The 22,042-nt window shown below is 41.0% G+C and overlaps 2 protein-coding genes across 8 annotated transcripts in view; one reads left to right on the top strand and one right to left on the bottom strand.

Annotated features, from left to right (window-relative positions):
- The window catches only part of add1 (adducin 1 (alpha)), a 194,718-nt gene extending 185,721 nt beyond the window's left edge, over positions 1 to 8,997 (top strand). For 5 of the 6 annotated variants that reach the window (XM_059644900.1, XM_059644896.1, XM_048526896.2 and 2 more), the window contains one exon: positions 6,443 to 8,997. In XM_059644900.1, the coding sequence (XP_059500883.1) occupies positions 6,443 to 6,792 (350 nt within the window). In that variant the 3' untranslated portion in view covers positions 6,793 to 8,997. Of the gene's footprint in view, positions 1 to 1,862; positions 1,897 to 6,442 lie in introns of all 6 variants that reach the window. The other variant, XM_059644898.1, reaches the window with a different exon arrangement.
- Positions 8,998 to 10,268: 1,271 nt separating this feature from the next.
- mfsd10 (major facilitator superfamily domain containing 10) overlaps positions 10,269 to 22,042 on the bottom strand; it is a 51,743-nt gene continuing 39,969 nt past the window's right edge. For both annotated transcript variants that reach the window (XM_048528275.2, XM_059644902.1), the window contains 3 exons: positions 19,838 to 19,885; positions 15,475 to 15,564; positions 10,269 to 12,106 (listed from right to left, as the gene is read on the bottom strand). In XM_048528275.2, coding sequence (XP_048384232.1) covers positions 12,003 to 12,106; positions 15,475 to 15,564; positions 19,838 to 19,885 — 242 coding nt within the window. In that variant the 3' untranslated portion in view covers positions 10,269 to 12,002. The remainder of the gene's footprint in view (positions 12,107 to 15,474; positions 15,565 to 19,837; positions 19,886 to 22,042) is intronic.

The raw sequence follows: 22,042 nt of genomic DNA, 5'->3' as shown, positions 1-22,042 counted from the left end.
CTGCAACCACAGGAAGTGCTACACCTGCCCCTACACTTCCCCTCTCACCCCCATCCCAGGCCACAAGAAGACCTTCCACATCAAGCAGATGTTCATCTGACATCTGCTAATGTGGTATCTGCATCTGCTGTTCGTGGTGTGGCCTCCTCTACATCGGGGAAACCAAGCGGAAGCTTAGGGGCCACTTTGCAGAACACCTACACTCGGTTCGCCCTAAACAACTCCCCCTCCCATTCCTCAGACGACATATCCATCCTGGTTCTCCTGCAGTGCCACAACGATGCCACCCAAAGGTTGCAGGAACAGCAACTCATATTCCGCTTGGGAACCCCGCAGCCCAATGGTATCGATGTGGACTTCATAAGCTTCAAAATCTCCCCTCCCACTACCGCATCCCAAAACCAGCCCAGCCCAGCCCATCCCCAACTCCGTAACCTGTCCTTCCTCCCACCTATTCCCCTCCTCCTACCTCAAGCCCAACCCTTATCTCCTACCTACTAACCTCATCCCACCCCCTTCACCTGTCCGTCCTCCCTGGACTGACCTACCTTCTCCCTACCTACCTCCTCATCTACACCCTCCGTTACTGGCTCCATCCCCGCCTCTTTGACCTGTCTGTCTCCTCTGCACTTACCTTCTCCTTTTATTCATCTTCTATCCACCTCCCCCCTCTCCCTATTTATTTCTGAACCCCCTTCCCCTCCCTCATTTCTGAAGAAGAGTCTTGACCTGAAACGTCAGCCTTCCTGCTCCTCTGATTGTTGCGTGGCTTGCTGTGTTCATCCAGCTCTACACTTTGTTACCTCCAGGAGATTAGATTGTTTTGAATCATAGAATTGTTACACAGCAGAAGGAGGCCATTTGGTTAAGAGTCAATCTCCAGTCGTCGTCCCCCCAACCCCCACCCCACCTTTGCACACTATTTCCATCCATATAATCTTAAACGCCTCAATTGAACCTGCCTCCATTACAACTTCTGGCAGTGCATTTCATACAGTAACCAGTCCCTGTGAATTTTATGATTCTCACATTACTCTTACTACTTTTGCACATCACTTTGAATCTATGTCCTCCTTGTTCCTTTTGCAAGCAGGAACATCTTCTCCCTGTCTACTGTATCCAGCTTGTTCATGATTTTGAAAACCTCTATAAGATCTCCTCTGTCTTCTGCTCAATCTGTCTTCAACTGAAGCTTTTCATTCCTGGAACCATTCTTGTAAATTGCTTCTGCACTGTCTCTAATATATTCACATCTTTCTATGATGTGATATCTACAACTGCACACAATACTCCTGCTGAAATCTAACAAGTGTCTTATACAAGTTCAACATCACCTCCTTAGGATGAATTGTACTTTGGCTACAGAAGAAATCAGCTTCATTCCCTGGCTACTTAGAAAAGGTTTTAAGCAACAGTTCTTATTAGGAAAATCTAAAGATTTAGTAAGTGAATGTAGGAAAACATCTGTCTGCAATTTGACCAGCGGAATGCTTTATATCTCACCAAAAAACACAGGTATATTAGTTTATTTGAAGTCCAACTTAGAGTTTTGACCAGAATAAAAGTACTTTATATTATCCTAAGGATGGGTTGAGTTAGTCTGTTCTCAGCAGTTAATTATAGTAGTGATTATAGAAAAATGGTGTAATCTGATTTATGCATTCGTGCAACCTTCTGTCATGTTAAGTCACTGTCCTGTTGTAGTTTTTCCATTCACTGATCTCATCTGATTTCTCTGTTCTGTAATAATTGTTCTGTTCTTTTTTTTTTGTTTAACACAATCGGCTGTTATGAATGCATAGATTTTTCTTCTTGTGCTTTTTTTTCCTCCACCCGCCTTCCTGTGGCTGCATTACAAACAGGAGCTGGATGTGCTAAAGAGTACCTGTTACCATAGTAAGTATTGTGCATTCATGTTTAGAGCTGCTTCAGTTAACCCTGCGAGACTTGCGTGCATGGCTTCAGCTTGCGCATTCCTGTTCCCACTTCCATTTCCTCCTGGTTAATTGCCTATTTTAAACTGCAAACCTCCTGAAATTTTAGAAATTGGTGTGATTTTACGCCATTGTTTTCTCACAAGGATCCAGAGTATATTATTTTTGATAAGACAGGCAAGAGAACTGTGCACTATCAATAAATTTCCTGTTTAATTTTATCTAGATATCTGGTAATCTGATGTGTACATATATCTTTCAAATGAAAAATTTGTTAACATTGTTTAATTTTAATTCCTTGATGCATTTTTTTGAATAACGTGTGCTGTGAAGGATGAGATAAAGCCTGCACTTGGTATTCAGTGTAAGTCTGTATGGTAAACACTAAGATGCTGAATATTTTATGTTTGCGTTTCTAGCTCACACTTTTCAATGTATTTTTACGTGTCTACTTTTTAAAAAAAAATTGATGTGTAAAATTTCAGGAATATAAACAAAATACTAAAATAGTCTGACTTTTTTAGTGTATAAATACCAGAACTAACTAACTAAATCAGGTTTTAGAAAGTGGCAGTCAAGCTGTGTAATCTCTTCACAATTCAAGCAATGGCTTCATGAAATCTGCTGCTATAACACCTGAGTATATCCAGCCTAGAAGTTACTTGCCAGTGTTTGCCATCAAAGGAAGGCCATAAATCTTCATTCATTACAATAAAATTAATTAGAAGTACAATAATTGATCTTTAGCCCTTTCTACTGGAAGAAGTAACTAAACCAAGATTCCATTAACCACAGTGCTCTGTGAGCTTGCTGCTGCCTATGCCAAAGATCCTATATTTTGTTTTCTATTATCTGTTGTCTTTATCTCAAGCTAGAGAAAAGAGCAATATGATCCTGAATTGTGGGAAAAATGTAGAAATTTACTTTATAACTTTTTCACTAAGGAAATTGGCTTGGTGAAAGAAGACGGAGGGTGGTAGTTGATGGGAAATGTTCATCCTGGAGACCAGTTACTAGTGGTGTACCGCAATGGTCGGTGTTGGGTCCACTACTGTTTGTCATTTTTATAAATGACCGGGATGAGGGCGTAGAAGGATGGGTTAGTAAATTTGCAGACGACACTAAGGTCGGTGGAGTTGTGGATAGTGACGAAGGATGCTGTAGGTTACAGAGAGACATAGATAAGCTGCAGAGCTGGGCTGAGAGGTGGCAAATGGAGTTTGAGAGGTGGCAAATGGAATTTAAGGCAGACAAGTATGAGGTGATGCAATTTGGTAGGAGTAACCAGAAGGCAAAGTACTGGGCTAATGGTAAGATTCTTAGTAGTGTAGATGAGCAGAGAGATCTCGGTGTCCGTGTACACAGATCCTTGAAAGTTGCCACCCAGGTTGACAGGGCTGTTAAGAAGGCATACAGTGTTTTAGCTTTTATTAATAGAGGGATCGAGTTCCGAAACCAAGAGGTTATGGTGAAGCTGTACAAAACTCTGGTGCGGCCGCACTTGGAGTATTGTGTACAGTTCTGGTCACCGCATTATAAGAAGGATGTGGAAGCTTTGGAAAGGGTGCAGAGGAGATTTACTAGGATGTTGCCTGGTATGCAGGGAAGGTCTTACGAAGAAAAGCTGAGGGACTTGAGGCTGTTTTCATTAGAGAGAAGAAGGTTGAGAGGGGACTTAATTGAAACATATAAAATAATCAGAGGGTTAGATAGGGTGGATAGGGAGAGCCTTTTTCCTAGGATGGTGACGGCGAGCACGAGGGGGCATAGCTTTAAATTGAGGGGTGAAAGATATAGGACAGATGTCAGAGGTAGTTTCTTTACTCAGAGAGTAGTACGGGAATGGAACGCTTTGCCTGCAACGGTAGTAAATTCGCCAACTTTAGGTACATTTAAGTCGTCATTGGACAAGCATATGGACGTACATGAAATAGTGTAGGTTAGATGGGCTTAAGATCGGTATGACAGGTCGGCACAACATCGAGGGCCGAAGGGCCTGTACTGTGCTGTAATGTTCTATGAAAGGGACCTTGTGAATGAGAACTTTGAGGAGTAGGAAAACAGGCTTGAACAGATCAAGATGGAGGAAGTTGACGTGCTGGAAATTTTGGCAAACATTAAGATTGATAAGTCCCCAGGGCCAGACCAGATTTATCCTAGGTTGCTCCGGGAAGCAAGAAAGGAGGTTGCTAAGCCGCTGGTGAAGATCTTTGCTTCCTCACTCTCCACGGGAGTCGTACCGGAAGATTGGAGGGCGGCAAATGTTGTCCCACTTTTCAAGAAAGGGAGTAGGGAAATCCCTGGAAATTACAGACCAGTCAGTCTTATGTCTGTGGTCAGCAAAGTTTTGGAAAGAATTCTGAGGGATAGGATTTATGACTATTTGGAAAAGCATAGCGTGATTAAAGGGAGTCAGCATGGCTTTGAGAGGGGCAGGTCATGCCTTATAAATCTTATTGAGTTCTTTGAGGAAGTCACGAGACAGGGTTGATGAGGGTCGAGCAGTGGATATGGTGTACATGGACTTCAGCAAGGCATTTGATAAGGTTCCCCATGGCAGGCTTGTTCATTAAGTCAGGAGGTATGGGATACAGGGTGATTTGGTTGTCTGGATTCAGAATTGGTTGGCTGACAGGAGGCAGAGAGTGGTCGTAGATGGAAGTATTCTGCCTGGAGGCCAGTGCTGAGTGGTGTCCCACAGGGCTCTGTTCTTGGGCCTCTGCTCTTTGTAGTTTTTATAAATGACTTGGATGAAGAGGTTGAGGGGTGGTTTAGTATGTTTGCTGATGACACAAAGGTTGGAGGTGCCGTTGGTAATATCGAGGGCTATTGCAGGCTTCAGCGAGACATTGACAGAATGCAGAGCTGGGCTGAGAAATGGCAGATGGAGTTCAACCTGGATAAATGCGAAGTGATGCATTTTGGAAGGTCGAACTTAAATGCTGAATATAGGATTAAAGGCAGGATTCTCGGCAGTGTGGAGGAACAGCGGGATCTTGGTGTTCAAGTGCATAGCTCCCTCAAAGTTGCCACCCAGGTGGATAAGGTTGTTAAGAAAGCATATGGTGTCTTGGCTTTCATTAACAGGGGGATCGAGTTTAAGAGCCGCGAGGTTATGCTGCAGCTCTACAAAACCCTGGTGAGACCACACTTGGAATATTGTGTCCAGTTCTGGTCGCCCTATTATAGGAAAGATGTGGAGGCTTTGGAGAGGGTGCAAAGGAGGTTTACCAGGATGCTGCCTGGACTGGAGGGCTTGTCTTACGAGGAGAGGTTGACTGAGCTCGGACTTTTCTCTCTGGAGAGAAGGAGGAAGAGAGGTGATCTGATCGAGGTGTACATGGTAATGAGAGGCATGGATACAGTCGATAGCCAGAGACTTTTCCCCGGGGCAGGATCGACTGCCACAAGGGGTCGTAGTTTTACGATGTTAGCAGGAAGGTCTCGAGGAGATGTCAGAGGGAGGTTCTTCACCCAGAGAGTTGTGAGCGCACGGAATGGTTTACCAATGGTAATCGTGGAAGCGGAGTCATTAGTGACATTTAAGCGACTGCTGGACATGCACATGGACAGCAGTGAATTGAGGGGAATGTAGGTTAGGTTATTTTATTTTTGGATTAGGATTATTCCACGGCACAACATCGTGGGCCGAAGGGCCTATACTGTGCTGTACTTTTCTATGTTCTATAACCAGAGTTGTGAAGAATATTTATTGTACAGATCTTGAAGATTAAATATTTTGTAACAGTTCCATTTTAGTGGGATGGATTTGGAGACAGCAGAAGGAAACGGAAGCACATAACATGAAGCAGCAGGTATTCTATAATGGAATGCAAATACAGAGCTTATGTCTGAGAGGTTTTCACACAGACTAACAAACACACAGGATGGCAGAAAATTTTCGGTGTATTTTAGAAATGGCTTCTTGCTGTACTGGGTCACTGTGGATGGCGAGACAGGTGGACAGCAAGAAAGGATTTTAATGAAAAATTCCAAAGCTTATGGTTTAGACAGTTAGAGCTATGACTGTTGGTGTTCAGGTGTGGAAGTGGCGCATGATGAGGTCAGAAATATTCTTGGAGATCACTAGGAAGAGCAGGTCATGGAATGTTTTGAATGTGTAAATGAGAATTTTTAAATTATGATGCAACCAAACTAAGCCAGTGTAAGTTAGTGGTAATGTGTGAATGAAACGTGATGTGAGCCAGGATAAAGACAGCAGAACTTTGCATGAATGAACCTTAGGAGATCAGCGATGGGAGGCTGGCAGGAAAGCATGGCAACTATTATAAAACAATTCTGACCACTCATCTATTTGAGGCACTAAATAATAGCGGAATAAAAAATACTATGGTTTATGTAATTGACGGTTTCACATTTTATTAGAATGCTTAAATGGATTCCAAAAGAATGCTGTGCTTCACAACAAATGAAGATATGGAAGTTGTGTGGCCAAGCTGAAACTTGCATTCTCGCTTGTTTACTTTGTTCTTTTATAAATTCTTCAGAATTGCAAGTGGAACAGACATGCAAGGATGACAGTGCTGCAACTTTCCAACAGTCCCTGCCAGACCTCACCCCTGATGAGCCCTCGGAAGCGCTGACCTTCCCGACTTCTGGAAAAGAGGAGTCGGACAGTCCAAGCAAAGATCTGAGTAGGAAGCTTGATGAGCTGACCACGGCTGAGCTCCAAGAAGTGCCCTCCACACCACCACCTGAGCAAGTGTCAACGCCACCAGCTGAGGACATGGCAGATGCAGCTAGCGATGAGTCTCCCAGCAAGTCACCTTCGAAGAAGAAGAAAAAGTTCCGCACTCCTTCCTTCCTGAAGAAGAACAAGAAGAAAAGCGAATCCTAAGAAAAATCTAGTCTTTACCTAGGGAAGGCAGGATGCCCTCATTTTGCAGATCGATTCTAATTCATTTTTAGAATGTACAAGATTGTATCGTTTAGTGTTATGTCTTATTAAAAACATCCATGTAACGGAATGCAAAGAAAAGTCTAGTATAGCTTGATTGATATGGAAAGTGACAGGACATTTTTTTTGACATAAAACAAAAAAAAAGGTGCTAATCCTTTCAGTGCAGTAGGTGCAACCCGCTAAGTGTTTAATTGCAGCATGGTTTACCACTTTGGGATGAGGCAGAAGAATAATGAAACCAGAGGAAGCCTTTTTTTAATACGATTATATTGTAATGATGAATTAATTGCTTTGTCGATGTAATATGCAGATATTGTAGTAATGACATGAATTTTATTGCAGGTGAGACGTCCTGTGACTGTTAAATACCAGCCATCTGCAATGCTGCCTAAATGGTGTGGGGATGTGTTTTAAAGGAAGGTTATTAAATGTGACTTGTAAATTGGCACAGATCATGAGTTGCTTACTTTATAAATGAAAATGAATGCTCTAGGTAAATTGCTGAATCATGACTATCATCTTTTCAGTTTAAGGCAAATTTCTCTCCTTATTTTGTCCGTGCACAATTTTTAAAGCAATTGTTGACTGCAGCCCATTGGTAAACTTGGTACGGTATCTGTCAACAATGCTTGGTTCTATCCTGAGAATTGTCACAAAATGAGTTTCCACATTTTGGATATTTCTCAGAGCAAGGTGTTCAGCATGACCAATCTTCATTGTTTTTTGTTCAGGAGCTTAACATGAACTGGTTGAGTGGATCTGGTGACTCACTTACCCATTTTGTTTGCTACACCAGTCAAAGTACATTGTGTGGTTGTTTGAAAGGGAAGGAAAAAAGGTACACAACATACCTATATTTTACTAACAGAAGAGTTAGATCCAGCTGATGGTCAAGTCATGCTTTAATGCTGGAATTGTATGTAAAACAAAATTAAGACTTGCATTTATATAGTATTCTATTGTATCTCTAGAGAAACCGCTCCAATTATTTTGAAGTGCAGTGATTGTTTATTTAGGTATATGTGGCATTTAAAGGATGTTTCATTTAGCCAGGAATTCTGTGTAATGGCTAACATGTTGCGTCCCTTTTTTAATGTATTGCTTTTAAATGTAACAGATTCAGCAACAGAGTTATTATGTTTTTAAGATTCGATGTGAAAGAGAAATTGGATAGAAAGGAGGGTGTCAATTTTTGCCCTGTGCCAAGGCCGCCCTCTGTTACAAATGGAGGAAAATAAATTCATAAAATCCTACAATGTGAACAATACAAATAAAAGCCACTTGAGACATGTTTTTAATAAGGCAACAACCAAAGCTACTTGGAATTTGCCAGGTACATGCTGCCTGACCCATCCTATCTTCACTAAACAAGGAGTAGGACAATCTCTGCAGAATGTCCTAAATTCTTTGTCATAATACCGGATATGAAAACTTCACGATTTCACATAATTAAAACAGTCTATTTCTTGCAACTAATGTTCTCATAATCTTAATTTCTCCAATAAATATGGAGACAATTGCTTTTTAAAAATTTACAGTAACATCAGATTGGTGGAAACCTACACAATCCACTGGGGAGGTATTGGTGTACATAAATTACATCATTTGGCGCTAACTGCCTACTCCCTCCATGCAGAAAACTTCAGACACCACTGCCTATGGTTTCTGGCTGAAATTCCTTCATCACCAGTGGGGAGGCCTTGGTTTGGGTATCTGTAACTTTTATGCTGGAGACTTAACAATGTGGTTCACATGTTGAAGTCCAGCTGCTGACTTCCCCTTTCAAAGCAGGTCTACTGGTGGGTTGAGGCAGGGCCGTAGTCGAAGTGGCAGCAAATCAAAAAGCAAGGAGTATGTTTTGCAAATAAGATATGTAACGAGGACTGCATGGCATCGCTGGCTTTCCGCTTGTATTTTACCCTCGTATGACTTCTGTACACCAAGCAATTTTAAGCTCATTTTTGTTAAAGTTAGAATTGTCAGACTTGAATATTAACCACATTGCCATCTCTGATTATTCCAGTTTTGATTCTTGTTTCAGTTCTTAATCATCTCGACTTATATAAAAGATTTGTAAACTCTGATTTTTATTCTCTTTCCAATTCTTCTACCACTACATGAAGTAAAAGAATTTATTACTTTTGAAGAAATTTATTAATTTTTTTTTAAGTTTCATTGTAACATTTTTGAGTTTCACTTATGAATAAATTTTTTTCTTTAAACCTTAAAATGTAATACTGTTTCCTTCATTTAAGGTAGGGATATTATTGATCATTTGTTCAATAGAGAGAAATAAAAGACAAAACACCCAAGCGTCCTGCTGATAGACCAACCTGTGTTGCTCTAAAATAGTTACCATGAAGTGAGGGAGGAAACAGTTTGGTTTTAACCTTCAGCTGGGTAGGAGGATTTAAAAGCACAGAAACATGAAATTAAAGATAGAAAGTGGAATTCCACAAGCTTGCCCTAGACTTCAAAAGCAAAAGACATGCTCTGAAAACACTCTGCTTTCTCTCCAGCAGGAGGGAGCCCCCTTTTTTTAACAGCAATGCAGTGTACGTACACCATGTAGGCTATTGTAATTCAAGATGGTGACTCATTACCATGTTCAAAAGGAATTAGGCTGTCGGGAAGGTGACATCTCATGAATGAAGACATGAAAGTGCAAAAGGTTAGCTAAGTCATGAAGTAGCAATATACCAGTTAAACCAGAACACACACTATTGGACATGGGCTAAAATAACAGGAAACTAGTTGGGGGATGTTGAGAGAAAATGAATTCACACCAGTCATGGATGTGGAACACAATTTCCCTAGACTGAGGGACACAACAGGGGATGGGAGTTAAAATGAGGGCACAAAACTATTAGGACAAAGAAAATTGTAACAGAAGGCAAAAATGAAGAAACATTTGGGGCAGCATGGTGGCACAGTGGTTAGCACTGCAGCCTCACAGCGCTAAGGACCTGGGTTCGATTCCCACCTCAGGCGTCTGTGTGGAGTTTGCACATTCTCCCTGTGTCTGCGTGGGTTTCCTCCGGTTTCCTCCCACAGTCCAAAGATGTGCAGGCTAGGTGGATTGGACATGCTAAATTGCCCATAGTGTTCAGGGTTATGGGGGGATGGGCCTGGATGGGATGCTTCAAAGGGCGGTGTGGACTTGTTGGGCCGAAGGGCCTGTTTCCACACTGTAGGGAATCTAATCTAATCTAATATCAAGGGATGAACAAAAGACAAATTTAGGACTGAGAAGAAGTCCATTCTTCACAACAGAATGAATTCTAGGTAGGGCAGTGGAGACAATAACCTGGAATCGTAATAAATTGCTGTCATTGGAAAGAAGAATGTTACTGTATGAATGAGTTTAGATAGCGTCTTCGAGCTTTCTTAGGAAGACAGTGTGCACAGACAAATAAATTAAGTAAAAGTTTATAAATTGGTGTACAAGACAATGCAACTACAGTATTTCAGTTCGATATCAAAATACAAGACTGCCATAATATACATGTACTTTTATCATTTTTAAGATGTAATTGCGAATTTTATGTGGGGACTTGGTTTATGATTAATCCCACAAGTTTATATTATTACATATTTCACTTTGAAACCTGTAATTTCAATGCAGTTGAAGCTTTTTGATAACACCACAATATTAGTAATTCAAAACAGCAGTTGCATGAGGCTGTATTGTCAAATCATTCTTTGGTATTGATTACACTAACAGATTTAAAAAGACAAAATACTGCAGATGCTGGAAATACGCAGCCATCTGTACAGTGTATTTGGAAACAGACAGAATCAGGCATTTACACCAAGCAAAGGAAGGAATGTTAGATGAAGTAATGAAAAGTTTTGCATGAAGGGTAGGTACGGCATTGAGGCTGTTAAAAGAGGTAGAGGGCAAAAATTGAGAGAGAATTTGAACTTTAAATTTAGATAGCTGAAGGCATAATCATCAATTGTGGGATGAGAAATGATGGTGAAGCCAGTGGGGTTTTGGAATTAGGCTTGAGAAGGCACATTTACCATTGCTTAGGAAATGAAGGTACAAATAGCTGAAGCTCTGCAAACTAGACTAATCCCATGTCCTCTTGTCAATTATGGCAATGATGTACAAGTTTGAAACAGTACACAGTTTATAAGTATTTTTGCAAGATGAGGAGGAGATACAATTTACAAAATCACCATGGTCTTTCGATACAATCTTGCTCATACTGAGATTCTCAATTCCTTCAAAAGGTCAGTATTTGGTAAATGTATCACTCCCAATCCCATCTCTAGTAAATTCCTTTTGTAGTTGCCTAGTCATTTGACTGTTCAGTTTTTCAACTATTAGCACTAAACACTAATATCCTGCATTAATTTTCAATGCATTCAGTATTGAATAGCATCTGCAAATCCTAATGCCAGTGAATAAGAAACTTTTGAGGTATAACAGTAATGATATAGATCTTGCTGCTCTATTAGCAACATGCCTCAGATCCTACTCTGTCTCTGAAACTGATGGGGAAAATGGTATTCTGTCTGTCTATACCTAGGTGCAAATAGGTTCAAACAGATCCAAACTCCTCTCCAACAGTATATTAAAGGCAGCATCCAAGCTAAACAACAGACCCAAAATTGAAGAACAGATACTGCGGAAGCTGAAGGAAAACAAGGAACGCTGGAAACACAACAGGTCAAGCAGCATCAGTGGTGAGAGGAATGTGTTACCATTTTAGTTTGATGACTTTTATTAGAAGTAGAGTTGAAGGATGCATTACCTAATCTTCCAAATTATAGCTTTTAACTGTGATAAAGCCAAAGCTCCATTAAAGCACTGGAAAAATTAGCACAGTCCCACCCAAGGAGCAAAGTATAAATGACGCACAGGTGGCTGTGAGGAAGGGTAAAATTAAAAACCTTTGACCATATTGTTACCATTGTTAAACTCTGTCAACTCATTTACTGTGAAACTGTTCACTGTACTCTGTGTTAAGCTACACATTAACATTGTACTTCTTTGTTAAAATGTGTTCTTTTAATAAGCAGTTGCTTGTATACTTTATTGCCTGCTTTAAGATTTCTTTAAAGACTGCTGTTGTTCCAGTGCGAATCCATTGTAGTCCTCACTAAGGCTTACACAGCCAGTTCATTTCTTCTGGTCCTCATTCTGTTTTCTTCACTTTGGGAATTGTAAGAAGCGCAAGTGGGATCAGGAAGGTGAAGCTGGTGATGGTGAAACAAACCTCTGCCCCTGTCAACCAGTAAACTGCAGGGAAAACAGAAGAATATTTAATCTCTTTACGACCTTTGCCTCCCATTAGCTGCAACACAAACATCACACCTGCAACAGGCCACATTTGAGCAGAAAAACTGCAAACTTGCAGCTGATCAACTGCATTTCAACTCCTGAATTTATAAAACATAAGTGTAAAAATACTACTCTCAGGTGATCTTGCACGATTCCTTGTTTTCAGATTCCTTTCATAACCTCACCCTACATACAACTGGTGCTTTTCCAAATCTGGCTGCTTTGTACATCATCGATTTTAGAATTATAGAGTCCCTACCATGTGGAAAGCAGCTATTCGGCCCATCAAGTCAGCACTGACCCTCCAACAAGCATTCCACCCAGGACCAGACACTATCCCTGTAACCCTGCATTTACACAATGGCTAATCCACCTACCCTGTGCATCCCTGGACACTACAGACAATTGGCATAGCCAATTCACTTACTGGACTGTGGGAAGAAACTAGTGCACTGGCATAAATCCACGTAGACACTGAAAACAGGTGAAAATCGGAGGCTGGAATCAAACCTGGTGCTACGAGCCACTGTGCCACCCTGTATTTGTTATATTTTCTTTATTAATTGTCATCCAACATGGAATCAAACTGTTCAGTCTAACCAGTCCATGCTGACCATAATCCCAAACTAAACTATTCCCACCAGTTTGTGTTTGGTCCATTTCTGTCCAGACATTTCCTATTCATGTACTTATCTAGGCGTCTTTTAAATGCTCTAACTATACATGCATTGACCACTTCCTCTGGCAATTCATTCCTACTTGTTACATTTCAGCAACCTTGACCCTAGCTCTGGAATTTCCTCCATTTCCCAAACTTCTCCCACTTTTATCATCATTGTTGTTTTTCTCCAGGTATGATCATTGATTATTTCAGGGGGAGAAAAAACAAAAGAACTGCAGATGCTGGAAATCAAAATCAAAAACAAAAGCAGAAGTTGTTGGAAAAAAGTTAGCAGGTCCAGCAGTATCTGTGGAAGGAAATCAAGAGTTAATGTTTTTGGTCCAGTGACCTTTCTTCAGAACAGTTCTAAATAAGGGTCACTGGACCCAAAAGGTTAAAACTGATTATTTGAGCTTTGCTAACCTACAATTTCTGCCACAATTTTGCTATGTGACAGGGCCAGAGGGCAGGCTGTATTTTGGGACAATTTACTACATTAAAGGCCCTACATAAATCCAACTAGTAGCCATTGCAATCCTTCTGGGGAGATTAAAGACTCTGGTATATGCTTAATTTTTCCCTTGGTTTAAATTTGTACCATTTGTACAATGTTGAGGTTTGCATTGAAAACTAAAAAGTCCTTTAGTCAGTAGACAGCCTAATGGTTTTTAACTAACACATTTTATTTTAACCTCATCATTTAAATAAATAACAATTATTTAAGTGTTTGTATCTAAGTGTTTGTAAACTTATCCCTAAAAGTAATTATCATTGCAATAATATATTAGCCTATTGTTTAAAACAGTCATATGTTAATTATAAAAAGAGTATATTGGAACAGTTCTGGTTTTATGAACACCTTTAATTGTCATCCCAATGCTCTTCAGCTGTCTAGACTCTATACATTAGAATTCCCCAACTTTTCTTCACCTGATCTCCTTCACCACCGGCACACAATGGCAGCAATATATACTTCCTGCAAAATACACATATAGCAATATATACTATCTGCAAAAATGTATGCTTTTGACAGTGTGTAGTACTATGGCTTTGTGTGATAAAAACTAAAAGAACTGCGGATGGTGTAAATCTGGAACAAAAACAAAGTTTTGAAAGTTTCAGAACTGTTCTGAGGAAGGGTCACTGGACATGTACTGTTAACGCTGATATTTTCTTCACATGCTGCCAGACCTGCTGAGTTTTTCCAGCAACTTTGTTTTTGTTCATGACTTTGAGAGATTCGGATTGAAGCACCTGAGACATTTTACTGCAATAAAATGGTATATAAATAAGTGGTACATGTTTAAAGCAATCTATATCTTTACTACAGACTGGAGCATAAACTTCATCTGCTTTCTGAAATCCCAATTTGGACCCCTGACATTCATAATAGTACTCAGCACCAAATTTCAGCCTAGTATTAACCCTTAATGGTAAGACTGATTTAAACTTTACAAGTCACTCAGCTCCTGATCCCAGTACAGCTTTGGTTCAATGGGGACAAAAAGCTAACTCCAGAGGTGCGAGCAACTGCCTTAGACATTAAGGCAGAGTTTGATTGAGTATGGCATCATGGAGCTCCAGCAAAACTAGAATCAGTTTTCTATTCTGATTGAACTCATAACTAGCAGAAAGGAAGATAATTGTGGTTGTTGGAAGATACTTTGAAGAAGAATTCCATGTAGTTGTGTCCTAGGCCCAAACATCTTCAGCTGCTTGATCAATAACCATGGTAAGGTCAGTGGGGATGTTTGCTGATGATCACAAATGTTCAGCTCCATTTCCAACTCCTCGGGCATTGAGCCAGCTTGTGTCCATATACAGCAAGACCATGCGTGGGTTGATCTGGGTAAGTAACATTCGTACACTCAAGTGCCAAGCAATGACCTTCTCCAAAAGATAATCCCCACTACCAACATCCTGGGAGTTACCATTAGCCTGAAATAGAACTGGAGCAACTGTAATACATACCATAGATACAGGAGCAGGTCAGAGGCTGTCCACTATCTACAAGGCATAAGTCAGGAGTCTGATATTTCATCACTGAAGCTCAGTAGCAGCAGTATATCCTATGTACAACATGCACTGAGGCACCGTTGACGGCCCCTTCCAAACATATTACCACTCTCACCTAGAAGGACAAGGGAGCAGGTAGATGGAACAACCAATACCTGCAGTTCTCTTCAAAGCCATACATCATCCTGATTTGGCACTATATTGCTGTTTTTTCATGTTGGTGCGTTAAAATCCTGAAACTCCTTCCGCACACCACTGTGATTCTGAGATTACAAGGTGTAGAGCTGGATGAACACAGCAGGCCAAGCAGCATTACAGGAGTACAAAAGCTGACGTATCAGGCCTAGACCCTTCTTGAGAAATAGAAATGAAGGGTCTAGGCCTAAAACATCAGCTTTCCTGCTCCTGTGATGCTGCTTGGTCTGCTGTGTTCATCCAGCTCTACACCTTGTTATCTCAGATTCCCCAGCATCTGCAGTTACTACTATTTCCGAAACCACTGTGAATCTGCCCATCTTCCAAGGATTCCAGCAGTTCAAGGCAGTTGACTACTCCCCACAACTTGTCAAGGGCAATTAGGGAGGGGAAACATATACTGGCCCTGCCAGCAACACTCACATTCCTTGAGTTAGAAAATAAAATTTCTCACCAGTAGCTGCCATGACTGGTCCCAAAGCTCGAGCCAAAGCTCCGAGACTGCGAAGAATTCCCATCACAGTTCCTTTTTGATTAGCTGCACCTAAGTTGGAAACAAAGTGCTCATCTTATTGCAATTTCGTGTTTTTCTTTCCTTGTCTACAGCCAATTTTCTCAAGCTCCTCCATTAAAATTATATCAGTGACTTACTGAGAGGAATGAAGGCATGGTGACTAAAATTGCAGATAACACAAACATAGTTGGGAGAGGAGTGAGGGTGACATAACAAGGATGAAATCCAAAATAGGTTATGAAAGTAGGCAAAAATCTAGTAGATGGACTACAATATAAGAAAATGTGAAGTTGTTCACTTTATCAGGATTTTTTTTAAAACAGCGGGAGTATTTTTCCAAGGTGCAGTGGGATCTAGGTGTTCTAGCACACGTGTTACAAAAGGTTAGTATGTAGGAACAACAAGTATTAAGAAAGCTTAACTAATGCTTTTCTTTATAATGAGCGGTATTGAGCATAGAAGTAAAGATATTCTTATGCAGTTTTGGACACCTTATCAAGGAAGGATATAGATGTGTTGGAAGCACTTCAGAGGAGGTTTTCCCAATTGATACTTGGAATGAATGTTTTACAAGGCAAAATTGGATTGGCTTGGCTTTCTTCTAAAACTTTAGTGAGAACAATTAAAAGTGATGTGAAGTTTATCAGATCCTGAATGATTTTGACAAGGCCGACATGGAAGGGATGCTTTCTCTTGTGGGCAAGTCCAAAACAAGGGGCGCTCTTTCAAAATTACAGGTCAACCCTTTCAAGATAGAAATGAGGGGATTTTGTTTTCTGAGGGCAATGCCATTTTGGAATTCTCTGCCTCAGAAGCTGATGGATGTGAGGTCATTTAATATTTTTAAAGCAGGTAAATACATTCCTGTTATGCAAAGAGAATCAAAGGTTATTGGGGATAGAAGGGAATGTGAAATTTGGAACACAAACGGATCAGCCATGATCTTACTGAATGATGGAGCAGGCTTTGAAAGGATGAATGGCCTATTTGTTCCTAATTTGTATGTTCTTATTGTATTAAATTTCTTCTTAAATGTTAGCACCAACTTAACAGGCAGCATCTTGAATCAGGTGATCATGAGCATATAAATAGGAGCAGTAAGATGGCCATCTGGTTCCCATAACTAAAACCAAGGCTCATATGTATTTTGTTTCATTTCCCCCACACCCCCATCCCTAGATACCCTTAAACTCTAAAATCAACTCAACAGTTAAATGCCGTAAAATTCCAAACATATACCACCCTGGATGTGAGTTTGCTCGCTGAGCCGGAAGGTTAGTTTTCAGACGTTTTGTCACCATTCTAGGTAACATCGTCAGTGACCCTCCAATGAAGCGCTGGTGTAATGTCCCGCTTTCTATTTATCTGGTTAGGTTTCCTTGGGTTGGTGATGTCATTTCCTGTTCTTTTTCTCAGAGGATGGTAGATTGGCTCCAAATCAATGTGTTTGTTGATGGACTTCCGGTTGGAATGCCATGCTTCTAGGAATTCTCGTGCGTGTCTCTGTTTGGCTTGTCCTAGGATGAATGTGTTGTCCCAATCAAAGTGGTGTCCTTCCTCATCTGTATGTAAGGATACTAGTGATAGTGGGTCGTGTCGTTTTGTGGCTAGTTGATGGTCATGTATCCTGGTGGCTAGCTTTCTGCCTGTTTGTCCAATGTAGTGTTTATCACAGTTCTTGCAAGGTATTTTGTAGATGACGTTCGTTTTGCAAAACGAACGTCATCTACAAAATACCTTGCAAGAACTGTGACAAGCACTACATTGGACAAACAGGCAGAAAGCTAGCCACCAGGATACATGACCATCAACTAGCCACAAAACGACACGACCCACTATCACTAGTATCCTTACATACAGATGAGGAAGGACACCACTTTGATTGGGACAACACATCCATCCTAGGACAAGCCAAACAGAGAGACACACGAGAATTTCTAGAAGCATGGCATTCCAACCGGAAGTCCATCAACAAACACATTGATTTGGAGCCAATCTACCACCCCCTGAGAAAAAGAACAGGAAATGACATCACCAACACAGGAAATGACATCACCCACCCAAGGAAACCTAACCAGATAAATAGAAAGCGGGGCATAACACCAGCGCTTCGTCGGAGGCTCACTGGTGATGTTACCTAGAATGGTGACAAAACGTCTGAAAACTAACCTTCCAGCTCAGCGAGCAAACTCACATCCAGACCCTCAACTGAGCTACAAATCTTCTCAAAACTCGATATACCATCCTTTCAGTGAGGAATATCTTTCTCATCTCAGTCTTAAATGGCCAACTCCATAGCCTGAGATTACAACCCTTGAAAATCCAGAATTTAAGTAAAGGGAAATAACCTGTTGTACCTGAAATGTGGTTTCCACCAATATTACACCTTCAAGTCACATCAGATTGAGAGAGCCCTTACCCACTGCATATAGAGATTTCTACTGAAAATTTTCAATTTTAGGAGAAAATAGGGAAGGTGATATCAAGGTAAAATTGTTTAAATATTTTTTGTAAATCATTAATATTAGGGGATGTGGGGTAAAGGCAGCTAAGCAGTATAAGGACACAGCTCAGATAATAGTCTCATTCAGCAGTAGAATAGGCATAGTAGCATAATGGTCATTTTACTTGATTAGTAATAGCTCTAGGTTAACTGTCTGAGGATGCAAAATCAACTCCCTCCTAATGGAATTATAGAACATTGAACATTACAGCACAGTACAGGCCCTTCGGCCCTCGATATTGTGCCGACCTGTCATACCGATCTCAAGCCCATCTAACCTACACTATTTCATGTACGTCCATACGCTTATCCAATGACGACTTAAATGTACCTAAAGTTGGCGAATCTACTACCGTTGCAGGCAAAGTGTTCCATTCCCTTACTACTCTCTGAGTAAAGAAACTACCTCTGACATCTGTCCTAAATCTTTCACCCCTCAATTTAAAGCTATGCCCCCTCGTGCTCGCCGTCACCATCCTAGGAAAAAGGCTCTCCCTATCCACCCTATCTAACCCTCTGATTATTTTATATGTTTCAATTAAGTCCCCTCTCAACCACCTTCTCTCTAATGAAAACAGCCTCAAGTCCCTCAGCCTTTCCTCGTAAGACCTTCCCTCCATACCAGGCAACATCCTAGTAAATCTCCTTTGCACCCTTTCTAAAGCTTCCACATCCTCCTTATAATGCGGTGACCAGAACTGTACACAGTACTCCAAGTGCGGCCGCACCAAAGTTTTGTACAGCTTCACCATAACCTCTTGGTTTCGGAACTCGATCCCTCTATTAATAAAACCTAAAACACTGTATGCCTTCTTAACAGCCCTGTCAACCTCGGTGGCAACTTTCAAGGATCTGCGTACATGGACACCGAGATCTCTCTGCTCATCTACACTACCAAGAATCTTACCATTAGCCCGGTACTTTGCCTTCTGGTTACTCCTACCAAAGTGCATCACCTCACACTTGTCCACATTAAACTCCATTTGCCACCTCTCAGCCCAGCTCTGCAGCTTATCTATGTCTCTCTGCAACCTACAGCATCCTTCGTCACTATCCACAACTCCACCGACCTTAGTGTCGTCTGCAAATTTACTAACCCATCCTTCTACGCCCTCATTCAGGTCATTTATAAAAATGACAAACAGCAGTGGACCCAACACCGACCCTTGCGGTACACCACTAGTAACTGGTCTCCAGGATGAACATTTCTAACTCATTAAACAAACAATAGTTACAGAACTCCATCTGGATCAGTGTTAGCCTTTTTAGGAAGGGAGTTTTTCATTCTTGCCCTAATCTGACCGTTATGTGACTCTAAACCCAGTACAATATAGTTGACTCTAAAATGGTCCTATGAATTGGTCCAGCAAGCGACTCAAAATCACACTAACACTGTGGGACTGTTCTCACTACATAGACTGCACAGTTTAAGAAAGTGGCTCCGCTCCATCTTCAAGAGCAATTAGCAATGGGCAATAAATGCTGGCCTTGACAGTGATGTCCACATTCCATATTTGAATTTTTTTGAAAAGTGCTAAGTACTCCCTCTGTTCCTATAATTGTCAATACTCTAAGGAGCACCAAAAAAAACATCAAGATGCAACAATGTAAACATGAATAACACGGAGCAATTGAATATGACAGATGGATTCAAGTTTCAGAATTTATTTCAAAACTTTGGGACAATCCAGGGAGAAGCAAATGAGCCTTTCTGGTTCTCCCCCACTCCTATGGTCAAAGCACTGAAAAGTGTTGGAGTCTTAGTTGGGTCTACAAAGTGCAGCTTTTATGCACACTTACCATATCCTGACACCACAGCAGAAAGGCATGGAATGACTATCGCAGCAGCTGAAATAAGACAAGAAAAAAAAATCACATGAATATCATTCTGGACTTGCTGTGTTCTTTCACCCTGCACTGAAGGTTCCTTCCACTCCTCACTGAACAAGGTTGGGGAGCCAGTAAGGCATCCCGAGCAACACATGGAACTAATCAGCCACAGAATGACAGAGTTTTAGTCAATCTGCAAATCCTACCCATTTCCTCCAGCCATTTCTCGTCAAGGCAAGACTGCAACAAAAAACTTCTGACTTAACACTTCAATGTCAGGTTTTATCCAGAAGGGAAATGAGAAGAAATGATTTTTTTTTAACCAGTCAGTTATCGTGATCAGGATTGTACTGCCTCATGGGGACGTGATGGCCTAGTGGTATTATCACTGTATCATTAATTCAGAGACCCAGATAATGTTCTGGTGAGCTGGGTTTAAATGCTGCCATGGCAGATGGTGGAGTTTAAATTCAATAAATATCTGGAATTGAGAATCTAATGATGACCGTTATTCCATTGTTGATTGTTGGAAAAACCCATCTGTAACACGGATGTCCTTTAGGGAAGGAAACTGCCATCCTTACCTGGTGTGGACTACATGTGACTCCAGACCCACAGCAATGTGGTTGACTCTTAAACTGCCTTCTGGGTAACTAGGGATGGGCAATAAATGCTGTCTAGCCAGTGACGCCCTCATCCCGTGAAGGAATATAGGAAAAAAAGAAAATATGGTAAAGGGAGATTCAATGGTAACTTCCTGAAGGAAACCAGAGAAGAAATGAATGGTTCCCAAGGAATGTACCAGGGCACTAGGACAAAATGGGCATGATGGGCTGGATGGTCATTCTCTACACAAAATTTTTTTTTGTTCTTAGGATGCGGGTATACTGCCTGGGTTAAAATCTATTCCCTAGTTGTGCTTGTGATGGTGGTGGGCTGCGTTTTTGAACTGCTGCCATCCACGTGCTGTAGGTGGACACACAATGCCCTTAGGGAGGGAATTTCAGGATTTTGACTTGGTGACAGTGAAAAAAAACAGCAATATTTTTCCCAGTCAGAATGTTGAGTAACTTGGAAGGGAACTGGCAGGTGGTGGTGTTACCATGTATCAGCTGCCTTTGCCCTTCTAGATGGAAGTGGTCATAGAAAGTGCTATCTGAGAATCCTTCAGAATTTCTACAGTGAATCTTGTAGATAGTTTACATTTTTGTTACTGAGCAACAGACAGAGGGAATGAGTGTTTGTTAATTGAGTGCCAATCAAGTGGGTTGCTTTTCCCAGATGGTGTCAAGCTACTTGAATGTTGGAGCACCCATCCTGGCAAGCAGAGATTATTTCATCACATTCCTTGTGCCTTGTAGATGTCGACAGGCTTTGGGAAGTCAGGAGGTAAGTTACTCACTGAAGGACTCCTAGCCTCTGACCTGCCCTTGTACACAGTGTGTATATGACTAGTCCAGTTCAATTTCTGGTCAATGGTAACCCCAAGGATGTTGATACCATTATGACACTTGCATTAAATTATGACATTTAGAGAGCAAAGCACACTTAAAACAAATGTAGAAATTCATTTTAGATTGGTTGCAGGATATCCAACATTGTTCCATGACCTCCTCCAGTTGACTGACCTGCTGCATTTGCAGAGGAAAAATGTTTGCTTGTGAAAACATACCAGAGATGACCGGTGGGAAGCAGCCACCCTTTGAGTTTTCCAGAAGAATTATCACCCAATCCAATAGCACAGAGATGGGCCATTCATCCCATCAAGTGCATGCCAGCACACTGAAATGCTATCTAAGTTAATGCCACATGCCTCCTTTCCCGTCATAACATTTAAAATTAGTTCAAATCATGTAAGCACCCATTGCCTTTTCAAAAATTGTTATGAAATCCAATTTCAGCACCCTTTTTATAATTGAATGATCTCCTGTATGAAAAAATTTCTTCTCCGTTCACCTTGGATTCTTTACCCAATTTAAAATCCACATCCCATGGTTACCAACTCAATTGCTAAAGGAAAATAGTTTCTTTCTGCTACTTGTTCTAAAAAGACCTCATAGTTTTGAACGTAGTAGGAACTGCAGATGCTGGAGAATCTGAGATAACAAGGCGTAGAGCTTTATGAACACAGCAGGCCCAGTAACATCAGAGGACCAGGAAGGCTGATATTTCAGG

The sequence above is a fragment of the Stegostoma tigrinum genome, chromosome 3, assembly GCF_030684315.1.
Source record: "Stegostoma tigrinum isolate sSteTig4 chromosome 3, sSteTig4.hap1, whole genome shotgun sequence".
In the NCBI taxonomy this organism is placed as follows: Eukaryota; Metazoa; Chordata; class Chondrichthyes; order Orectolobiformes; family Stegostomatidae; genus Stegostoma; species Stegostoma tigrinum.
Note: the sequence above shows the minus strand (reverse complement) of the source record. Positions and strands in the feature narration are given on the sequence as shown.